Source organism: Venturia canescens, chromosome 5 (genome assembly GCF_019457755.1).
Source record: "Venturia canescens isolate UGA chromosome 5, ASM1945775v1, whole genome shotgun sequence".
Classification (NCBI taxonomy): Eukaryota; Metazoa; Arthropoda; class Insecta; order Hymenoptera; family Ichneumonidae; genus Venturia; species Venturia canescens.
In genome coordinates, this window is record NC_057425.1 from 1,939,259 (window position 1) to 1,958,600 (window position 19,342).

Here is a 19,342-nt window from a genome sequence, read left to right on the forward strand (position 1 = left end):
AAACCGCATGAGATTATCAGTCGAAGAGGAGGGGCAGATCTCTACCGGGAGTTTTCTCAGTGTTTCATAGCGTTAACGCCGTTAACAACGTTGCGTGGGGTTGGCAGCAGTGCCTCAACTCAACATCAGTTGGCTTTCGCCGTGCGAGAAGTGCGCGAAGTACCGAGGCTCTAGTGGGGCGCGCATTGGATTTGTACGAAAGAAGGGTTAGAGCCCCCGTTGTAGTGAAATCTTAGTTATCGACAGCATTTCAATTTTTATAATAAAAAATAATTATTTTTTTTACACTTGTGGGTGATTGCAGAAATTAATCTACGACAACGTGGCAGCCTCAAAATGAGTGGAATACTCAAGCTCTCGTGCCTACTAGCGCGAAAGTCCAGCGTCGCCTTGGTAAATCCTTTGCATATCAAAGATTTCTCATTATATAATTTTTAATTAATTTTCTAATTATTTCTCAGTGTAGATTCATTTTTTTACATAACAAAGATTAATTTATTCATAAAAAATATTTCGTCGTACTTCAATCGAACGGAAATTTTTCTTCGTTACGTAAGGATCTCACCTTTGCGAAGTGTAATTATTATTTTTTTACAAAACCCTTTTTGCTAGGAATTTCTCTTGTTCCGTAGACGATAGCATAGCTTGCAGAAAACTGGGTATTCAGAGAACGCAAATTCCCATTATCGCTTGGTGCAGCATTTATTATGTGGCTTTCAATGTTTTGTTGAATTCGAAGCAGAAGACACGACAGTGTTTTTTCTCTCTGTATCGTCTTTCGAACGATGCTTTCGTGATTTTTTTGTTTTTCGATTTGGTTCTCTTCAAAATTCACAAGCATCTTAACTTTTGAGGAATGGGAGGAATCCTTATCATATTACAGTCGACAAATTCCCGCATGTGCTGTTTGACAAACGCGATCAATTTTTTGCCATTATTTTGTGCAGCGGAAGTCTTGTCTCTGACATTTTTCCCCTTCTCTTTCCTTTCTGTTCGTTTAGTTGAAAAGAAGGGGATCGATGCGTTCTTGTGATGACGAGTTGATCACATGAAAGTTATCTAATTCGAGATTTTCGACAACATTTTGTGGATTGAATTAAATTTTGTATAAATCTGTCTCATGACTACGACTGTTTTGTCAAAACATGATGCGCATTGCTTCGCCTTTCGAAATATTGCACGATTTTTCGTATTACGTGAGGATTTTTCGTACTACGCAAATGGACAGAAATATTCACACATGTTGAAGAAACATTCCAATGTCTGCTATTTCTTTATCGTCCAATAAATCTTAATGGCACGTTTTTCCCGCTATTATTTTCCATGTGAAACTCCTACATTTTCAGAAAATGCGGTTATAGTTGTCGAATATACTACAGCGAACAATAATGTTTAATGTCCAATCGTTTTTGTTTTATGGTTTTTCAAATATTTGACGCCCACACATTAATTCATCCGTACAGCCGAATCGAAACCATGTGGTTCGAGACGAATAAAGGTTATATAAGCTATCATAATAATAATCAAATTTCATCGTGTTATCTATGCCTGTGAGCAACTATCAGAGAGCAAATTTTGCAAAAAAACAATTCACTCGACAGAAATTTATATTGAATATTTATCTATAATGATTGTAAAAAAGTAAAATAATACATTCAATGCACGCTTTGTAGTTTTATCAAATATGATTTTTGAAAAAAATTATTACTATCAATGTTAGAAGTATTGATTGACATGATAGAAACTATAGCAATCACAGATCGGTGGCTTAAAGTTATATTGTGAAAATAATATTTTAACAGGAATATAGCCCGTTTCATGAATCATTGAGAACAATTAAATTTATGGCAAAGCAAAGATTAATCTGCTAAGCCATTAATCTTCTGTATTTGTATAATTCTTGTGAGAACCAAAGCAGCGTTAATTCAGCTCATAAATTATGATTCAATACTCAAGGCTGTCTAGAAGTTTTGTCGGTGTTTACTCGATTGGACTACATTTCAATGAAAAAATAGTAATACTATGTCATAGCTACTTTGATGCAAATATTTAAATGAAAAAAAGTTATTACTCAATTTGTAATCTCAGCGTCTGGTAAGCATGAGACTGCTATTGAGTTGCGTAATTATTTGCATTTTTATGATAAGAGGAATTGCCTTTCAACGCTTCTCGATTTAGTTCGAAATGACTTGTGAGCAGCGATAGCAATTGTTGATTGAAATATTTTCAATCTTTTTTTTTTCTCTTCCACACAATTTCCATTTAGAATTGATTATTTTGTGGCAAATTGATAAATTAATCAATCTGACAAACAGCTCTTGTCTGTGATTATTCTAATGATGAATCAAGACTATTTCTGCAGGATTGACATTAATGTATGGGCATGCCTGATAAATCTTTTCAAAAAGTTTACTAAACGATCATAATTCCGGAAATTCAACACTTATATGTTATTCATTTTTTTTTCTTTCTGACGCATCATTCTCTTTTATTCTAGTGAATGTTTGGAAATAAAAATACTGAAGAACTAAAACAATTTTACAGAAAAAATTGGGCCTTCCTGTGGTAGCGAATCGTGACTTTCATTACACGCCAAGCGGAAATGCTGCCAAGGTTTCGGACGCCATATCCAAGCAATACCCGGTGGTTGATCATACCTATGACGCTGTGGTTGTGGGTGCGGGAGGTGCTGGGCTCAGGGCAGCATATGGACTTGTGGCCGAGGGATTCAAAACTGCGGTAGTAACAAAACTATTTCCCACAAGATCTCACACCGTAGCAGCTCAAGGTGGCATTAATGCTGCATTAGGAAATATGGAGGAAGACAACTGGCAGTGGCACATGTACGATACTGTCAAAGGATCCGACTGGCTCGGTGATCAAGATGCTATTCATTATATGACACGGGAGGCCCCAAAAGCTGTTATAGAATTGGAGAACTGCGGCATGCCCTTCAGTCGTACTAATGACGGTGAGACTTGACTTTTAACAGTCAACAGAACAGTTGCAGCACTGTTCCCCAAAAACTCTTCCTTCTCATGTGGTCGTCAGTGTGGACCAAAGCAGAAAAACAAATGTAACGAATAAAATTCATATTCGTTCATGTTGAGCCACTGGAAAGTAGGAATTTTCTTGAACCTGGTGCTCGAATTAATGTACACTTAAAGTTATTTGGGGATTGTCTTTTTTTTTTCAACGATAAGTTTATACATTGTTTTTTTTTACTTTAATTTAGGAACGAAACAAAATTTGTTAGTGAAAAATAAAATTCAGTTGCTTCCATCGGTGTCCACCGATACGTTGTCACTGTCACAATTTTTCATGGAATCGTCTTCATCGGAATCGTACTCGGAGTCGCTCTTGCTATATTTATTTTTCTTCTTCGTCTAATTCCAAATGAAAATAACATGATGACTGATGGAATTCGTTGATAATGAAAAATTATTTGAAATGAAGGTAAATCGTTGCGACGATTTCCCCGTTACCTTGTAAACTTCGGATTCGTTAGTTCGATGCCTCCAACTTTTTTCACTCCCTTCATTGTTCTCTTTTTCTTTGATTTTTTTACGTTTCGCTTTATTCGCTGCGTCGATGTAAGGCTGTTTTTCATCCGTCGACATTTCGTGCCATTGTTTACTGGCCAGACGAAAAAGACTTGCGCTTCTGAGTGAGTGGGGCCCAAGATTCTGGGATTAAGAAAATTGAGGTCAAAGATAATGAACGAAATGGAGTCATATTGGAGTGATAATTTCTTGAACGATTTTTTACCTCTCGAAAATGTTGCATAAAATTTAACCAAGCATTAGCGCTCTTCCACGATTTTCGTGATTTCGAAATTGACCGTTTCCGAGATGCTGATCGCGATCTTGATCTAGATCGCGAAGTTTTTTTCTCTCGTTGCAAAGATGCAATTTTTCGAGATTTTCTATTGCTGGTTTCGATCGTTTCGGCCTCGTCGTATTTGTCTTCACGGTCCTCATTCGGCTGGTCGCTTTTTTCGCCTTGTTCCTCGTTATCGAAATCCATACTGTTTCCGAATGACGGTTTAATGAAACTTAGTCCAATTTTTAATTCGAAAATGCTCGCAACTGCTACAAAATTTTCATTTATATGTTTATTTTTTTATTTAATTTTTTTTTCAAATATAACTCGACGTTGGGATGCGAAGTACAGAAAACAATTTATACGCCAAAAATAACGAACCATGTGACAAAAGCGTTGTCATTTGGTTTTCATTCCATTAATTGGCGACAACTTCGTGTTATCGATACGCTCGAATGAGATTCCGATTTTCAATTTTTCCAGCTAATTCATTTTCTCTAAATTCACAATAATTACTTCACTGACGTTTCTCGATGTAAAAAAAAACAATGATCAAAGATACGAATAAACAAATGAAATAAAAAATGAATGAAAACCTTAATCAATATTTTTTGCTTGATGATTGCAGGTAAAATCTATCAGCGTGCTTTCGGTGGCCAGTCCTTGAAATTCGGCAAAGGTGGTCAAGCGCACAGGTGCTGTTGCGTCGCAGACAGAACAGGACACTCACTTTTGCACACGTTGTACGGCCAATCGTTGAGCTACGATTGCAACTACTTTGTTGAATATTTCGCTTTGGACTTGTTGATGGAAGATGGCGAGTGTCGGGGCGTCATTGCACTTTGTCTAGAAGATGGCACGATTCATCGTTTCCACGCAAACAACACCGTACTCGCAACTGGTGGTTACGGACGTGCTTATTTCTCGTGTACTTCAGCTCACACTTGCACTGGCGATGGCACAGCTATGGTCTCCAGAGCTAATCTACCGAACCAAGATCTTGAATTCGTACAGTTCCATCCTACCGGTAAGTCATGGTTGATCATGGGGGGTCATTCAAGGATATCGGAGATTGTTCATTGAGAAAATAAAACTTGAGAATCAAGATTTTCGATTCATTTAACCAGCAGAATATTATTTTCTCCAACCAACAAATATTTATGTAAAAAATAACATTCTATTTCCAATGCTTTGTGAATTATGAAGGAATTTATGGCGCTGGATGTTTAATCACCGAGGGCAGTCGTGGCGAAGGCGGTTACCTAGTGAACAGTCAGGGTGAAAGATTCATGGAACGTTACGCACCAGTAGCAAAAGATCTCGCATCTCGTGATGTTGTTTCGCGTTCAATGACCATCGAGATACGCGAGGGACGCGGCGTTGGTCCGGAAAAAGATCATATTTATCTGCAGCTCCACCATTTGCCTCCAGAGCAATTGGCGGCTAGATTACCCGGCATTTCCGAGACTGCTATGATTTTCGCTGGTGTCGATGTCACGCGTGAACCTATTCCTGTACTTCCCACGGTACATTACAACATGGGTAAGTTATCGTACTGTAGACCAGTGCTTCATTAGTACTCGAGAAATTCCCGACGAACTGAAAATGATTCCTTTTTTTTTTCATATTTCACCTTAACAATCGATTTTCAACAGGCGGAGTACCCACAAATTACAGAGGACAAGTTCTGACGTCACAGAACGGTCAAGACAAAATTGTACGTGGCTTATACGCTTGTGGCGAAGCCGGATGCGCCTCGGTTCACGGTGCTAATCGTTTAGGTGCCAACTCACTTCTCGATCTTGTTGTTTTCGGACGTGCTTGTGCGAAAACTATTGCGGCTGAGAACAAACCCGGTGAAAAAGTAGCTCCTCTCAGGCCGGTGAGTTTACTATCTGTTCTCGAGTATCCACTTTCGATCGAACATAAATCCCTTGATTCGATTTGGAAAATCTCTTCTTTTCTTTCAATGGTGTCGTAAAGACTAATAAAATGAACACATTTTCAATTGTCAAAATCGTATTTAAAAAAAATGAAATTAACGAAAAGTAAAAGTATCTTTTCTTCGCATTACTTCCATGGGATTCGATTGTCAAAATTCTTGTCAATTTAGTGAACACTTGAAATTATTGATGATGAGCGAGACTTTAAAAAAATGAAAATTTGCTACAGAGCGCTGGTGACGAATCTGTTGCGAATTTGGATGCCGTAAGACATTCGGACGGATCGATTACCACTGCTGAATTGAGGCTAAGTATGCAAAAAACTATGCAAACGCACGCTGCAGTTTTCCGGGAAGCACAAACACTTCAAGAAGGTACTTTGAAACCATATATTTTTTTAGGATTTTCAATTGAATTGAGGCAAAGACATTATTCGAGTATTCATCATATTTATGTGTTTCCCCAGGCTGTCGCAAAATGACTGATCTTTACAAGAAAATGGACGAGATCAAAGTGTCCGATCGCTCACTTATCTGGAATTCCGACCTCGTGGAGACTCTTGAACTTCAAAATCTTATGATAAATGCGATGCAAACTATTTTTGGTGCTGAGAACCGAAAAGAGAGCCGCGGAGCTCACGCTCGCGAAGATTTTAAGGACCGCGTCGACGAGTTTGACTACAGCAAGCCTTTGGAGGGACAACAGCCTAAGCCGATAGAACAACACTGGAGAAAGCATACGCTATCGACCATTGATCCGAGGACGGGAAAGGTGAGCGAATGGAAGATTATCTTCTCATTTAATAAAACTTGGTTGAATGAAACTTGAGTTTGTATTATATTTAATTGTCATTTTCTTTTCAGGTGACATTGAATTACCGACCAGTTATAGATAATACGTTGAATAAGGAAGAATGCGCCACTGTGCCACCTGCAATTCGTTCCTACTAGATTCTCCATTTCACTAGTACCTTTGTGAACTTTAGTCATTTGCTCTCCTCGACAAGAAAAAATAACGAAATTCGAGTCTCCGCCATGACGCCAAGTCCCTTTTCATGGCACGATATTGTGATGAGAAAGAAAAAAGAAAAATCGAATGCGGATAGATGAAACTTTGTGCCGAGATAATCAGGAATTTCCGCAACTAGAGAGCAGCAACTGTATTTATTTTCTCCCTACCCCCGCCCCTTTGACGAGTGAAAAGAAGAGGTAATGAAAAGGAACAAGTCGAAATTCCAAATTTAAGAAAAAAAGATACTGACGTGCACGAATATTCGTTCAAGCAAATATCACGTTTTCTTAATTTCATTTTGAATTTATAAGATTCGTGGTTCTCGCCGAATGGGTGATTGTACCGTCGATTTTCATTCGAAATTCTTTGAAATTACTTGGAACGCTTTGTTTTTAACGCATAAAGTGAACTCCGATCGATATTTTTTTTGCAATAGAAAAGTGGTTCATTATTTCTCTGCCTAACGCCATTCTGGATGAAATAAAACTAAAATATGAGAGAGTGAGAAGAGACAGAGAGCGCCTTCGAAGGAGAGGTAACATCAAAATGAAAATCGTGGCGGCTTCGTACTTAAAAAGCCACTGCAATTGTTGGAACAGCATAATTTCCCCACAATTTTTCCTGTGTACTTTTTCTCAAACAACGTTACCAGAACTGGTCAATTCGTTTCGAGGTTTATCTTAAGATCCCAAGAAAAAAGTCCAGGAGAATTCGAGTATTTTTTTTGTTTTTTCTTCATTAAAATTTTTGAACATATTTTTTATTGTGTAATTTTTATTCCCCCATCGTCGTATTTTCAAGAAACCAGTATTGTTTTACACGATTATAAATACACACTCTGATCCGCGTGGTTGTTGCAGTTTTATTCCGGTTCAAAGGGTGTCTACTTAATTTCATTAATTTTTTCTTGCAATTCGATGTTTATACCTTAAACGAAACGCTCTAATTTTCTATGGGGATTTTTTTAAGAAACCTTTTGCGCCGCAAGACGAAATAGAGCAACTAATGGAATCTTTGTAATTTTTTTACATCAGAAAATTTTTGAAACAAATAAAGAGTCAAAAGAATCGTAGACATTGATCACGATGCCAAAAACGGCACAAGCTCAGAGTTCGAAATACTCGCGCTCGAAACGGTAGAAAATATTTTAATTAATAATAGGAGCACTTGAAGCTCGTTAATGAAATATAGATATAAGGATAGGCCTTTGAAGATCTGAAGATTGATGGAAGAGAATCTCTCAAATGTGTGACCTCGACAGAATGTGTAAATACGATTAAGATGTTCCGTCAATAAAAGATTGATAAAGCGTTTATCACATCAGATAGTTGTCTTGCTTCGTTGCAAATCTGGGATTCACGCCATTCGATCGAAGAAAAAATGAAAACGCGCATAATGAGGATAACCTAATAGCATCTGCTGAAACCGAAAAAACACATTCCAGCGTAGAATAAAAAAAAAGATTTTCTCTCATTTTCCTCCATTCATTAAAATCATTATACTTGTCCCTTCTGCTCAACTTGACGAATATTTTTTTGCTCATTAATAGGAAACACTTATCAAAAAGTTTGTTTTCATCCACGAAGAGTCGGCATGCAGTGTTATTTTCAAAAGATGTTGTTATTTTTCAGTTTTGTTGCCACGAAAGAATTCAAGAAAATCAGGATAATTCTTATATTTGTCGACAAATGTTTATTAAGCCCACAGTTGTTTTTTCGTATCATGGTTATAAATAAAAATTTCACAAGATTTAAATAAAAATGTTTACATCATAAGTCTCTCGATTTTCCAAAGTATCGCAACTACGAACTCACAAAAGTGGAGCTGGTGTCTCCATTTTTTTCGTCTCCTCGTATCCTCCATTGCTTAGTTTTGTTTTATCATTCTTTTTTGATACATAATACTTCAGAAAAACTTTACAAATTATCAATTTAACTTAAATGGGATGAACTTGATGATTTAATGATTTATCGTTTCGTACGTTTGGTTTTTCACTGCCACACCTGGAACAACTTATTAATAATTGTGAGTCGAGTTTTTTGTCTGTGTTTCGTTCGTTAGAGCTTTACAATTTCCGCATCGATGTACGTGCGAACCGAGAGGAGAAAATATAAATCAAAGGGGAGGCAAAACCATTTAAATTTTTTTGTTTTTTTTTTCTTCGTTTTAGCATAAATACGCTCGACCGGCAATTCGGAACATTAACGTAAATTAGCTAAGTCTTATGGTATGTATTTTCCAACTTATGGCTCTGTTTCCATGAACATCAAATCTGTTATTTTTTCGTTGAACTCAATTTGTCACGTCTAAAGTTGTCGGAGTCAATTTGGTGTTTTTGTGCTAGCGGATAATCTGTAGAGGTGACTCATCGCTTTTTTCTTTTGTCTATTTGTTTTTTTTTCTTTTTCCCCGAATAAACGAGATTTGACATATGTGTATAGATATATATGACAAGCATTCGCGGTTTTTAGATCTGTGTGTGGCCATTTTATCTAAATCTTACTACACAGTTTTCTTATATTTTATTGTTTTTTTTTTTTGCATTTTCGCTTTTCACGGACAATTATCCTAATATTCACATCTCACAACGAAGGACGCGCGCAACAATTCAGTCACACATGCGCACGCCGCTAGAAAATTTGGTTGAAAGTGTGATTTTCTCAAAAATCTCATTTATTGGAGCGTATACGATGATGTTTCGTTACTCATATTCAAGCTGGCGAAAGCTATCGTTATTTCGATGAAGAAACTACTCGCTCTTGATCGAACTACGGAGTTCCGAATTTTGCCTGAACACGAATAATAATAATAATAGTAATAGAAATAATAGGAGTTGTAACAATTAGTAACATGCTTTTGTAATTTTTTTTTTTTTTTTTTTTTTTATCAATTGAATTAACTAATCGTTAACGCCGTAACGAGAATTTCGCAGTTTTCTTTTGGATTTTCGACTCTGTGACTTTCGTTCGCGCACTCAAAACGGTATCATCGCGTTCGATTCACCGCTAACTCTCGCACAACCAACGACGCAGTCATTCGTCCGAGTTTTCCAGCACTAACCGGAACTTGTCGTTTTTTTCCCTGTTAGACGCACGCGCGTGTCTCGTTTGTTTATATTTTCTTTATACTGTTCCATATTATCTCCTCTGACCCTCAGCTCGAGCGGTAATTGGTCACGCCGAATCAAAACTCCCGGGCAATGAATCGCCTCATTCTCGTGGTTCCACATTCACTCGAATCTTCGCATTCGCACGATGGTGGTAACGGGGTGATTGAACGCTATAATGGATGGCGATGGTGTTTATGTTGATTTTAATTATTTCTTTTTTGTCGTTTGTTGTTTTTCCTTGCGCTGGTGGTGGTTGCAGTTGTAGTTGTTGTTGTAGTTGTTGTTGTTGTTGTTGTTGTTGTTGTTGTTTTTAAGTCTTGTGCATGTTTGAGGCTGAGCCCTGGATTCCCTCGGGGGCCAGAGTTCACGACGTCGCTCGGAGCTTTTCGAGAGCAGGGACCAAACTCTCCTCGAGAGTCGGTCCACAACTCAATCCACACTCACCGACCCATCTTGCCTTTCCACTCGCGTGGGACTGTAATACAAAAAAGTAATAATTCATTATTGATCGTTGTGAAAAGAAACAAAAAACATTTTCGGTCTTTGAAACTTTAAAAAATGCCAAAACCCATTTGTCCCTGGACGAGGCAACCGATTGGAAAGATATTGAGCTTTCGAGAGGGAAAATTGTGTCGAGACGAAATATTCTACGTTTCGAAAAATGTACGTTTGTTCTCCTTGCCAACTGTTCGTTTCATGCCCGCACTTCTCGACTATGACGCGCGGTACCCGGGCCACAAATAATGGATACGTCTTCGTGCCCTCGTAAACGCAAGTCGCAACGTTAACATACAGTTGAGTAGGATCAACTATGCAGCTGTGCTATCGGTGCTGATGTGTAATGAGTAACGAAACGAGTGCAGTGGGTCGAGTGTTCTCGCGATATACACGGGCCTCGATCGCAATAGCATTGTTGCCGAGGAGCCTTATCGACTTAAACGCGTTCGCGTACCGGTTGGAGCGGAACGTACCGGCCCGTCCTTATCGCGCTACTATGCCTCATAGAAAAAGCGAGTGAAAGAGTAAAAAGAAATGAAAAATGTAAGAAACAGCGAACTGTTGGTGACCCTCGGATCAATGCCGAGAGTCTAGTAGCGCTAGTAGCAAAGGGATTATTCCGATTTCTATTTTCTTCTATTTATTTTCCTCTATTCGAGCCCCCACCACGATCGTGTTCATGCCTTTGTTGAGCTGATATTTTTGTGCTATCAAGAAGGAGCCGCACGCGTCGACGGAATTGGGGCTCCAGAAGAGATTACGACTTCGAGAAAAATCTCTCACCATGGTCAGGTCGCGTTTCCACACTTTATGGCAGCGTCCTTCGCACAGTGGGCATGGTCTTTTCAAGGGATAATCGCCGCATTCCCTGCAATCAAGGGACACGTGCTCCTCGCTCCACGATACTCCACATCTGCAATCACAAATACAGAAAAAACGTTACGATCGTTTGTTCAATAACAATAGGAATATTTAAAAATATAATAATTGGTAGAAATAAAAATTAAGATAAAAATTTCCCTCGTACATATTCGAAAATACAAAAATACAGGACAAATTGTATCGAGCCACGTGACGGTGAAACATACTCGATGTGATTCGTATACGGACGAGAAGAATGAGCAATTATTTGATATTAATTCGTTGAAACGTTTGTATAATCGCTCAACTCCGGATCGGACTGGATCTTATTGTTCATCATTGTACTTCGAGATCTCCTTCTCGATTGCGCAATACAGAAACATGAACTTTTGATAGATCGCTACGCGTGTACGAGTCTATGCTTTACAGCTTGGTTATTTAACTCCCTCTGTCTCGGGGGGAATTATAAACTGCGCCATAAACTGTGAGGTTTTCAGTCGTGTGACAATCTCTAATCTCTCGTCGTATCCAGCGAATATTCTCAATTATTCGTCACTAATATCCACGTATAAATTGAGGAAAACAATTTTTAGTGAAAATCGAGTCAAACGGTGAGTAGAATCGAAGGAAAATTGCGTATTCGATAATTGACACGGTCTCGTTGAAATGTGCTGCTACAATATTTTCGAAGAAAGTACGATCAGCGAGCGAGGTAAACATTGCTTAAAATGAGAGGTCCCTCAATTCATGATAATTATAATTTGAATATGTTAATTTGAGATTCAACGTAATTCAACGCAAAATAAAAACGATTAATATTAATTCAAACTCTGTAATTAAAGGTCGTAAAATGTCAGATTTTCACTCCAATAGTCAGCGGACCCACGTGTCCTGTGCATGACATTCACGTGAACAGTTTACAACGAAGAAGTGGACGCGTCTCTTTCTCTCTCTCTCTCTCTTTTCCTATCTCTCGGTTTTCCCTACCACGACACGATGACTCGTTTCAACGTTAACGCAGCTACGGTCTGATTGATAATTTAATGCCAGCTGGACCCTGCTGATACTCTCACGGCTCGACACCTCACCATTCACAGGAAAAATGTTCACAGGCACCACTTGTTATTAAAAACATGCGGCTTATTGAGAAAATTACTCGATGCGAGCAACAAAAATATCGTAACACGAGTCATCGATTCAATAAAAAATATAAAAAATTGAAGAAAGAAAAAAAAAACAAACATGTACGGTTTCTCATCGCCAATGAGCATATTTCAAGAAGTTTTCAGTGGCATTTAGAAATCAATGAAACTTTCGGGATCTTGCTTTATCCAGGATGGTTAAATTTGATCCTTTATTACGAACATTATTGATTTTTTGCGGATGCTATTCAAATAAGATTTGAATATACTAACGTAAAGCAGGAGTTTAGTTGAGCGCGGAGTTCCTCGATGGTGAGAATGGTGTCCTGGTACTGTGGATGCGAGTCTTGGAGATCATCGTCTACGCTGTCGCACAGGCTGTGGCAGGACAGAGAAACATTGCTCCTGCAACCAATAATAATAATAAATACATTTAAATGAGCGCAATAAATTCCAAACAAATGAGAAAAACGTTCTGGTACGAAGAGCATAGAAAATACTTCATCGATCAAATAGCAATGGAGTAACGAGTGCTGTTTATTCAACCGTGTCGTCACGCGTTGGTAATTATTTCCGATTAATAATCAATCACAAAAAGAAATTAGGGATTCCAGTTTCCAATATTTATTGCAGATTCGAGCGACTCTATTGAGCGTTGAAATCATGAAAAAGTGACGAAACGGAGCTTCGCTCGTTGGAACTTGATAAAAAGTTGGCGAGATTTTTCGCATTATGAATATTTAACGCAGAGTTCTATTGTTAGAAGTGAGGCTGGACAGTCGTTACGATTTGAATGAGCCCGCTTGGAACCCTCCTCGTTCGCTCAATCACGAGTTGTTTCCGCTTACGCAAGTCGAGAACCTGAGAACGCGCGGCCGAATCGTTTTTCGGGGAGGAAAGATAATTCGACGAAAACGCGTGGAGAGAAGCAGCAACGTCTTCGAGAAGCGCTCCGCGAAAAAGCGGAGGAAAAGTTCGCTCTTGCTTCACGAGCAGCTCGCTTCCTTTTAGTCCGGAACTTTAATGAATAAATTTGAGCTCGCAGAGCTGGAAGGTCAGCATCATCGTGTACGTTTTTAGAATTTACTTACTTCGCGTAGTACCAACCGACAATGCGAGCGCGGTTGAATCGTGACCTTGAACTTGAAAAAACGAAGAAAAAGATCGCGAACACGCGATTTCGTGTTCGCCTCGTATATTATTATATGAGCGCGAAGGTCGCGTACGAGAAAAACTCGACTTCGGGGGGAGAGAGAAAGAGAGAATGCCTTGTGGTAATATCGGCGAGAGCCGTTCGTTGCGCTTTTCGCTGCCGAGTGACGTCGAGCCCGGGGCATAAACCTCGGTCCGCGTACTTTTCCTTTACAATACGCGCTTGTATTTTTTAAAATCTTTTATTTTTAAACGCTGCTTTTAATCGCGTGGTACGATTCCGTCGCTTTATGGCTCTTCTCGCGCTCATTAAAACACCCGTTTCGCTCGTCACCTACGAAAATTACGTGCGAAATATGATGCGCCGAGCCGTCTCCGAACCATCTGGAATTCCCGGGTGAAAACGAGTTTTAAAAACAAATGGAACGCGATCGAAATATCCGGTTTTTATCCTCGGCCCTGGGCTCGCCAGGCACCGCGAGAAGAAATATCTCGAAAGCCAAAAACGGGATTAATCCAGTCTTTATTAATCCTCGTTCCCTCGCGTAGCTTTGGCTTTCTCGAAGAGCCTTCGCGGCTGCGCGAGCCGAGAGATCGGCGCGTCCGACTAATTGGAAATCTAATTTATTCGAATCGACGATTCTAACGAAATTATTCCCGTTTCTTGGCTCTCCGTGCGGCGATGGTAAACGACAAGAAATTGTGATGCAAGAGAAAAACGATCGGAGCCGTAGGAAATGGGATCGGGGAGTGAGAAAAGTTTTTGCGATGTGCGCGGTCGAATGTCCGGCTATCGAAAGCGAACAATTACCGTATGACGATGCGAGATTTACTGCGCAGCATGTACTACGTATTTTGTAGGGGGCAGAGTATGATACGTCGCGATAAAAGTCGCCGGCGAATCGCCATCGTGAAAGCCCAGTGAGAGGCTTCGTCGGTAATTATGTACGGGGAAACGAGCATGCCCAGTCGAGACAGACGAAATTGACAGGCCGTATATACGAGAAGAGTATTAACGATGTGAAATAAAGAAGCGAGAAATCGGGCCGAGACGTTCTCGAGATTCCTCCTCGTGTCGCTCCCTCGAGACTCTCCAATCGAAAGTCCGAGAGAAATAATACGAAGAACGGTGCGGCGTGTCCCGAGGTGCAGCTCGTTCGTTCCAAGGCCGCACGCACGCGTCGCAACCGATTTTTTAGCGTCATTTTATTTTCTCTCTCTCTCTCATCTACGAGAAATTCCGCGAAGCCGTGACTCATAGATCGTCTCGATCCTCGTGATGTAATCCAAAAATGGGGGAAGGTCGGGAAGGAATTCCAGCGGAGCTGCACGACATTTTCGCCGCGTTTTATCCTCGATTTGGTACTTCGAGTCGATACGTATTTCGAGGTACGATCTTTTGAGAAAACTTTGAAACATTTGCCTCAATGCGTCACGACACGCGCCTTCGGACCGCGGAAAAACGGATTCCTTCTATTCGCGTATCGAATGTTGCCAAACGATGACGTATGCCTGTTTATAAATATGAAATTCATCGAGAATACAAAACTTTCAGAGTTTCTCTGCTCGTTCTAGAAGCCACTGCTTTCGGAGTTTATTTTACTCTGTGGAATCGAGGGAAGCTAGAACCCGTCGAAAAAAAGACGAATAAAATGAAGAGCCACGTCACTTTGGCGGTAAAACTTGAGCATTTTCATTCCCTCGCACCGTCGAACGACTCGGAGCACGGCCGTCTTGTTCCATTTGCTATGACGTCTTCGAAACCAATCGGTGAAAGGATAAACAATCCGGCGTGCGAAAAAATCCTGGATTCGAAGCGAAAGCCCGGGCTGCTTTTCAGCCGTGATTTCATGATTCGGAGCTAAATTTATTTGCCGGCTACGAATAAATGCACGCGTCGATCGGAGGGGCGCTTCTACAATGAAAAAAAATCGTTGAAATTTGCAAATTTGAGAAACACAGAAGCTTATCGTTCGGTGGAATAAACAGCAACGTTTTATTTTTATTCGTCGAGACGTGCACGACCTTCGGCGATGCTCGAACGTTCCCAGAGTTTTGCTTCGAGCTTCGGGCGATAACCGTCATCGACGATTGGACTTACCCGTGTCGAGAGAGGCTTTCCGTAGCTGTTTGAACCGAAGTGATAGACATCTTTCTGCTGGTTTTATTAGAAACTGAAAAGAAGAAAAAATGCTTTTGTTAATCGGTGATCGGTTTGAATTGAGGGTGGGTGAAATCGGGACGATTTTCAGGAATTTCCGCGCATTTGTCAACGACCTTGACGACGCCGTGATTTATCGAGAGACTTTCCCTTCCTCCGAATGAAAGCTTTGAATAACATTCGAGCGTCGAATGCTTCTTGAGTGAAAAAAAAAACCCCCCGTTCGCTTCTCCATCTTTAGCTGTTTTCCCACAACCTCTCGAATTTCTACAGCGCAATTAAGTTTTTTAAATACCCAGTCACCGAACGACCTTCCGCTTTTTGTAGCCTCGAGAGCAGGCCGTCGCTTTTTTTATGTAACGAGACACGGAAGACCGTTACGATATGGAAGGGGCTTTTTAAAACGGTACCATCGCGTTCCAGCCGGCAAATATGTGCCCAGAGCCGAGCACGATTATCAACGACTCGATAATTGTGCACGGCAACCGTAACAAAACAATTTGGTAATGAGTCGAGAGCGACGTTCGGCGAAAGTTGGAGCTTCCTCTCGGTCGATCGCGATGGAATTTTATGAAAAAATGAATTTCGTTTCGTCAGGCCCCGGCGCACGGTGCGGTGTTAAGGGGGCGAGAATTGGGGTCAAAGCCGGAGCCGATAAATTGGGAAATGGTGAGAATTAATAATCCTATTGATTTCATAATCGGGGCCGTAGAAGCGAAGCCGCGAAATTTGGGATCGCGAAGGGCAATCGAGTGTTTGCTTGACACCGTTTATCCCGGTCAGTCTTTCTCCGGCCGAGGTCGAACTCTTTTTTTTCTTCTTTCACCGATGACTGAGAAAAAATCCACAGAAATTCGATCGCCGAAGAGTCGCAACGAGAGAAGTCCTCGAGCTGACGAATCTATTTGGAAAAATAACGTTTCACCAACATTCACGGTACTTCCAACGGCCCCCGGTGGCTCGGGAGAGCGAAGAGGAAACGTGGGCCGCGGGATCCATCAGTGAACGAGATGACAGAAACGAGTGAATGGGAAAAGGGGGGAAAGAGACAGAAACGTGCGGAATGACGTCAACTGACAACTTTTCAAAAGAATTAAACGAAAACAAAAGTAACATGGCGAGCAGATAATCATGGAAAAATATTATTGTTCCAAAAATATTTCAAACTAAGAATGGAAGCTTGTCAAATTTTGACAAACGTTCGAAAACAACGATCTTTATTTATTGCTTTCGTGCCGTCCTCGTCACTTGCGATTGGAATGAAACGATTAATTATTTTGCGCTCGTCGAATCGCCGTGGGAAATCTGTTCGACTTTTTTGAATCTCCGGCCCAAAGGAGCCTCCAAATCTTATGAAATTTCGAGCGACTCGTACAGATAAAGTGCGATGACGGAAAATGTAAAAGGGAAGAACGAAACGGTCGGAGTCGGATGTCGTTAAATGCAGTCGCTTAAAAATAAATACCCTGCCTGAGACTGTCGCGACCCAATTTCAGCGGTACGATCGTATCTCTCATCTCGGGAGCAGAGCGGGGGAGCGAGAGGCTTCACTTAAATGTAGATCACTGCGAGTGTGCTCTCGCTCAGCGATCGGTGAGTTAATTACAAAAGTTAATCCGAATCGAGGCGCAAACGACGGAGCTGCGGAAATGGGAGGTCGAAATTGCCCAGAAAAATGAACGGGGAGCTCGGAGCTTTTGCGATTGGAAGAAAATTTATCGGCGTTTCCGAATTCCACGAAGTTTCTCCAGTCGGGAGCTCGGAAAATTCATCCTTTTCCCGCCGCCACCTTCGAGCGACTAACAAACCGCGTAAAAGCAATGGAAATTCATCTGCTGATGAAAAGGTCGCGCACTTTTCCAATCGCTCTCCGCCAATGACAGAAATGCCAGGCACGTGTGCTCCTCCCGTCCTTTTCCCGCTAATCAAGGTCACAGGAATGACGCTTCAACGGATTGAAAGGCGAAGCGGAGCCGCTGGTATTGGCACGTGGGCGTTTAATCCCTGGGGACGAAGAGGCGGCGAGAGTCGATTCGACCCGAAGTACAGAGATCTCTCTCCGTACCTCGTTACGGACAAAGTATCTCGACGTCGACTCCCACCGCGTCAGAATATTCGTTGAACAGGAAAATCTTCCGTGTCCAAAGCGAATGGTAAATCGGGCCGCGTTTTAACGGCACGCGATGCTTCCGAATTCTTCTAAAATGTTAAAGAAGCTTGCACGGACATGGGAACGTTAATGGAAAGCAGAAAGTCTTAGATTTTTATGAAAAAATGAAAACCCTCGAGCTCTGCTTGGGTTTCCTTCATTTATTGACAATTTATTCAATTTCGGGTCGAAGTGCGGCTTCATTTGCGAGCAAAATCGATCGACCACCCGGAAAAAAGTTTAGCGATTTTTTCACGACACATGATCGTTCAAGCGACGAGGGACTGCGAGTAAATAACGATAATTAATGCCACGTGCCCTCGAGCCAATCAGTTTGGTCGAGCGACACTCGCGAAGGAGGAAAAAACATTTGGCTCTTATTAATAGCCGGTAGTAAAAATTCGATCTGAGAACGCGTGCAGAATAATCTAAAAATAATCAGCCAGATTATAAATCGAATGTTTGGATGGAGGTTGGGCACGTGATTCGAGTCCGAATATTAAAAACACGAGGATTCATTCGAGCGAGAAAACCTCATGATTATTTTATTCACAATAAATAGCGAGAGCTCGCGAGAGTGGGGAAGAAGACTGGAAATTCAAATTTGCAAATTGCTTCCTCGAGATGCTCAAAACTTACTCTACGACGTGCTATATTTTTCATTTTGGCTTCCTCAGCAATTCGTTACTTTTAATTTCTTTTTAAATAAAATTTCAACTTATTTATCGACTTTCAACTTTTCCCAATTAATTACCAAAAATTAAAGCGGATTTTTCAAAAAACTCATATTTTCGTAAAATTCAAAAAATCGTAAAATTTAAACGGCTCAACCGATATTTCCCAAATTCAATACCAACCTTCCTATTATGACAACCTATTTGTAAAAAAAAAATTAGCAATAAATCTTGAAATTTCCGGAAGTTGGAGCATCGACGCCCTTTTTTAAAAAATTCAAAACGTCGTAGGATTCGTATTTTTTTCAAATTCTCACAAAATTATCAGAGAATGAAGAGCTTGTTCAGATTCACATCTATGCAAAGCGATAGCCTTGTATCTCAAATCGTTTTCGAGTTATAAGCGTTTGAATTTTGCAGTTCCATAAAATACACACACACACACACACATCTGGACATTTTTTCTAGATATGATTTTTGATGTTTTTGGACGAGCACATTGTCATTGAAAACTGGAAAAAAATGTTCATCGTCGCATAGCTTCCTCTATGAGGAAGCAAGAGATAAAATTGTAGATAATTGCCAAGCGCGTGTGGCTCCACGATTGGCAATCTTATGTAACGAAAAATGGAGTCTCGAGAAAACGTATTGGCACTCGTATAGAAGATCTGCGACGTTTCGTGGCCGTAGAACCGCGACGAAACGTAGCGATAAATTTTCGAGCTCGTTGCAACGACGCGCCGAGCCTCGTCGAGCTTCGGCAAGACGAAAAACGTCACTAATTTTCATCCTTCCCCTCGCCTGTAATGCTCGTGCATGC

The 19,342-nt window shown here is 40.5% G+C and overlaps 2 protein-coding genes across 4 annotated transcripts in view; one reads left to right on the top strand and one right to left on the bottom strand.

Moving 5' to 3' along the window:
- Window positions 1–67: 67 nt before the first annotated feature.
- Window positions 68–8,099, top strand: SdhA (succinate dehydrogenase, subunit A (flavoprotein)). 2 transcript variants are annotated; one of them, XM_043419870.1, is made up of 9 exons: window positions 68–206; window positions 305–393; window positions 2,545–2,971; window positions 4,451–4,849; window positions 5,029–5,364; window positions 5,478–5,704; window positions 5,995–6,139; window positions 6,232–6,536; window positions 6,629–8,099. In XM_043419870.1, exons 2-9 carry the CDS (start codon window positions 337–339, stop codon window positions 6,713–6,715), a joined length of 1,983 nt encoding a protein of 660 aa, XP_043275805.1. In that variant the 5' UTR covers window positions 68–206; window positions 305–336; the 3' UTR covers window positions 6,716–8,099. The 2 variants fall into 2 exon arrangements, with proteins under 2 accessions (XP_043275805.1, XP_043275807.1); XM_043419872.1 differs by having other exon boundaries at window positions 144–193.
- A 354-nt stretch (window positions 8,100–8,453) lies between these two features.
- The window catches only part of Pino (Pinocchio), a 39,810-nt gene continuing 28,921 nt past the window's right edge, over window positions 8,454–19,342 (bottom strand). For both annotated transcript variants that reach the window (XM_043419879.1, XM_043419880.1), the window contains exons 2-5: window positions 15,640–15,712; window positions 12,660–12,791; window positions 11,167–11,296; window positions 8,454–10,360 (exon numbers count right to left, since the gene is read on the bottom strand). In XM_043419879.1, coding sequence (XP_043275814.1) covers window positions 10,250–10,360; window positions 11,167–11,296; window positions 12,660–12,791; window positions 15,640–15,712 — 446 coding nt within the window. In that variant the 3' untranslated portion in view covers window positions 8,454–10,249. The remainder of the gene's footprint in view (window positions 10,361–11,166; window positions 11,297–12,659; window positions 12,792–15,639; window positions 15,713–19,342) is intronic.